The sequence below is a fragment of the Aplysia californica genome, unplaced genomic scaffold (assembly GCF_000002075.1).
Source record: "Aplysia californica isolate F4 #8 unplaced genomic scaffold, AplCal3.0 scaffold00392, whole genome shotgun sequence".
NCBI lineage: Eukaryota > Metazoa > Mollusca > Gastropoda > Aplysiida > Aplysiidae > Aplysia > Aplysia californica.
The window spans coordinates 653401-657617 of NW_004797662.1; the positions used below are offsets into that span (position 1 = coordinate 653401).

At 44.6% G+C, this 4217-nt stretch overlaps 1 protein-coding gene across 1 annotated transcript; it reads right to left on the reverse strand.

Annotated features, from left to right (window-relative positions):
• Positions 1 to 1941: 1941 nt before the first annotated feature.
• Positions 1942 to 4059, reverse strand: LOC101848674 (uncharacterized protein DDB_G0271670-like). Its single transcript, XM_013085630.1, has 2 exons — positions 2993 to 4059; positions 1942 to 2122 (listed from the first exon to the last, which is right to left on the reverse strand). Exons 1-2 carry the CDS (start codon positions 4057 to 4059, stop codon positions 1942 to 1944), a joined length of 1248 nt encoding a protein of 415 aa, XP_012941084.1.
• Between the last annotated feature and the right edge of the window lie 158 nt (positions 4060 to 4217).

Genomic DNA, 4217 nt, shown 5'->3' on the forward strand with positions numbered 1-4217 from the left:
TTTTCTGAGCCAGAAATTTTCTGAACAGATGGAACTTTGTAATCCTAGGGTAGCGACTTGACTAAAAACAGATTAGGATACATTGTGACAACTGCCTTTTTCTCCGGCAGGATAAGATTCAGCTTTATTGTCCAGACATTGGTACATTGGTTTGGTGTCACACACACACACACACACACACACACACACACACACACACACACACACACACACACACACACACACACACACACACACACACACACACATACCCACGCGCGCGCACACATACCCACGCGCGCACACACATTCATACATACACACGCGCGCACAAACACACAAACGCACACACACATGTATATATATATATATATATATATATATATATATATATATATATATATATATATATACAACAATAGCCTGCTCACACATACACACACACAAACACACACACACACAAACACGCATACACACTTACTCTCTCGAACATCCTCTTTTCCACAAACACATTCTATTATTATAAGCTCACACCCCCAAACAGAGCCAAAGCCACACACATTTGATATAAATGAAAAGTTTTCAACAATAATAATAGATAACGTTTAAGCTAGATAAATAATATTTCACCAGTATTCTTATAGTATACATATGGTTTTCTGTAGCCTTCACATGTAAATCAGTTTTATTGTGGCAACTCGGGGTTTTGTGTGATTGTGTAGGGCCTATATACAATTAATTATACAAAGCAAATTAAACATAGATAGATACACATGTATACAGTTGCTGGCTTGGAGGTCAAAGTAGCAGGTCTCAAACATGCAACATTTAACAGAAAGCATGCAACAATCCATTAGGATTATGCTGCTAGTAATAGTAATTTTGTTTGTTCGTTTGTTCGTTCGTTCGTTTGTTTTGTTTGTTTGCTTGTTTGTTTGTTTGTTTGTTTGTTTATTTGTGGAGATTTTGGGGATTGATTTAATGAAAAGCACACCGACACAATAAAAGATAATGGTCTTTTTGTGCACAGAAAAAGCAAGACAGACAGTCAGGAACAACAGAAGGAGAATAAAGAAGTGCCACCTTCTAGTCACTAGCACTACGAGTAAAAGAATTAGCAGTAGCTACGATAAGAAATTGTGGACAACTGCCGTTCTTTCATTAGTCTAATAATAACTCCTTTTCGTTGCCCATTTTATATAATATTTGATACTTTTGATTCATTTGATACAGTCGAGTCTAGCAAGGATTTCCTTCATCGAGAGGCAAAAGCTGCCATGTTTGGCACGATTTGATGGAATCCTCAATAACATGCTTGATTCTGAAATGTTTTATCTAATTGGGTCAAACGGTAGCTTTTGCTCCTCCATACAAGTAAAATCTGGCCCATCCGGACTATATCAAGTACTACTACTACTAATAATAATAACAAAATAGTATATGTATAGCACATACCACCGCTCGACAGCAAACTCCATGAATGCTATATTATTACCCCAGCAGACGCTATTACTATGGCACTCAGAAACATTCTCGGCTTCCCGGGGAGCATACAGTGAAAGCAGCCGATTAAGCGCTCAAACACTAACAAACTGACAAGATTTTTGGCTGTCTATAGCTGGGTAGATCTACCCGTTCCCACCTGGGTGAAGGGAGGAAAATTCATGTAAAGTGTCTTTCTCAGTGACACAACGTTGGGCTCCTGACGGGATTCGAACCCACGATCTTACGATTGCGAGCTGGAGAGCCTAACCACTAGGCCCCCAAGTGTATCAGTCAGGCAAACTGCACTGGGAAATAGAAACAACTCTTGTTCTTTCCCTGTTAGACTGTAACAAACGTGCAATCAGTCTGTGACTACCACAGGCCCTTTTTGATTTTTTTAACAAAAGATGTTCAGAAAGACAAAATGGGAAAAGCCAAACAATTGATACAAAAAGATAATACCCTGGCTGAGTTATGTTAAGAGCTTTCCTTGTGAAATTTGAGACTGTGGTAGACTGGGTCATGCTCTTCCTGGTTCTGATCCGGTCTGTCGTAGATTCTGACTAGGTGTGGGATCTGATAGCCGTCTTCGTCCACGCTTGCCATGGGGGTCACAATCTGATGGCGGTGTGCGTTATCACCGCTGCTCGTACTGCGGCTGTCATTGCTGGCACCGATATCATGGTCGCTGCAGTCTCGGTTGTTGTTGTGGCTACTATTGCTGCTGATGTTGCTGCTGCCGCCGATGTTGCTATTATTATTGTTGCTGCTCTGTGCAGCAGTGTCGGGGACTCCTTCAGTTCTGCTGTTCGGTCTACTACTTTGGAAGCCCTGATTTCCTTCTTCCTCACCACTGTTGCTGTTGTCCACACCATAGTTGCTGCTGACAATGCCACTGTTGCTGCGGCCTATACTACTACTGCTGATGTAGCTGTAGCTGGCACCTCCATATACACCACTGCTGCTGCTACTGCTGCTGCTGTGGCTGTGGCTGTGGCTGAGACTTGGTGGGCAGACGCTGTTGTCTTCCTGCCCGTGACTGACGACGATACCGCTGCTACTGGTGAGGTTGGCATGTCCGCTGACGTCATCAGCTACACTAGTGGGAACGTTTGTATCCTTGGCACTGCTGCTGTTGCAGTTTCTCAACCTGTTGCTGGTTGTGGTGGTGGTAGTGGTGATGCTGTTGCTGCGACTACTGCTGTTGCTGATGCTGCTGCTGCAAGGGTCAATATAGGTGGCGCTGGTCGAGTCTTGGTCGTGGCTATAAACGCCCACTACACTATAATGATGGTATTTGTTGTCTCTGTCTGTGTTGTTTGCCTCACCGCTCTCTGTATCGTTGTAGTCGGCCAAGCTTCTGTTGTTGTTGTTGCTGCAGCTGATGTTGTTGTTATTATTGTTGTTGTTGTTGTTACTGCTTGCGTTGCTGTTGTTATTGTTATTATTGTTACTGTTGTTGTTGCTGCTCTCGGAGCTACTGTTCTGTTCTGCAGAAGCAGACACCGTGACCACACAATGAACTAACCCGTTGTTTGCTTCTTGATTCGATGACCGTGACGATGACGACGATGATGGTAACGATGACCGTGGGACTGGAAGAGATGGCCGGGATAAACATGCATCACGAGAGTTCCTCACCTCTACCGAAGACTGCTGGGAAAAACTTTTCACTTTCATTGTATGGTTGTCAAGGACGCCACTTTGTGCAACACCATTCGTTGTACCGTTGAAACACGGCGAAGCCTCGTTGCTAGGGACGCTCCCGCTATTCATGACGTCATTCTCATTAGAAACAATGTTTGCATTCCTAGCAGGAGGAGGCGACGGGGCATGGGGGAAAAGTGACGTACTCTGTGCAGACGATAATGACGGCGGAAGTGTTGAAGGGGGCAGAGGAGGGAGTGGTGAGTTACCATGGCGACCGAGGAAGCCATTTGTGGTTAACGTTGTATGCGGTTGCCTCTCCTCTCTCTCGTCTCTGTCCGAATCGGTGTCTGGATTTCGCACCTCTCCAGGCGGATTATTATCATCATCAACAACACCATCGTTGTAATTGCTATCCTCAATAATATCGTCGAATATACTACCTTCATTATCGTCCACTACCTCCGCCTCCCTCCTCGGGGCAGAGCGAATCGTTGAGACGTCCGGTAACTCTTGGTAATCATTGGAGACTGACGCTCTTAACGGATTATCCATGATAACCTCCCCTGCTTCTGAATTCGCTCGTAAAACGTCAGTGAAAGAAATTCTCGAGTTGATCAGATTGAGAGTCGAATCTGTAGAACTCCGAGCGCCAGAACCGACGCCATGTCTGTTTCGACTAACGACGTCATTACCGGCGTGTGTATTATTAGCATCAGTCCTCATAGCGGAATTTCCAGAAGTTCGGAAAAAGTTGAGGAATTTATAGAATATTGGTCGTCTTTTTGCTCTGCCTGTTCCGTTACTATTAATAGCTGTGTTGGGGTTTGTGGGGTGGTAGGGGGGTGGGGGGTCGTCGTGGAAGAAGGTCATGGTCACAGGTGTCATGGCTGCAGACGACAGGCGGTGGCTTGGCGCGAAGTGATGTCTGTTGGCGCGCTGTCTCATCGGGAGAACCAAACACCTGTTGGTAGGGAAAATGTTGATGACATGTTATTACTGTTTTTCAAATTCTATTTCTCTTTTGTACCGTATTGGTTTTACGGCCTACTAGATTTAGGTGATTTCTCTCTCTCTCTCTCTCTCTCTCTCTCTCTCTCTCTCTC

Excerpts from the sequence above, each read along its gene's own strand:
- LOC101848674 (XM_013085630.1), bottom strand. The coding sequence starts at position 4,059 with ATGAGACAGCGCGCCAACAGACATCACTTCGCGCCAAGCCACCGCCTG. Across the intron at positions 2,123-2,992 it reads AATCAAGAAGCAAACAACGG|CCGCAGTACGAGCAGCGGTG; the intron begins GTTAGTTCATTG and ends CAGCAATGACAG.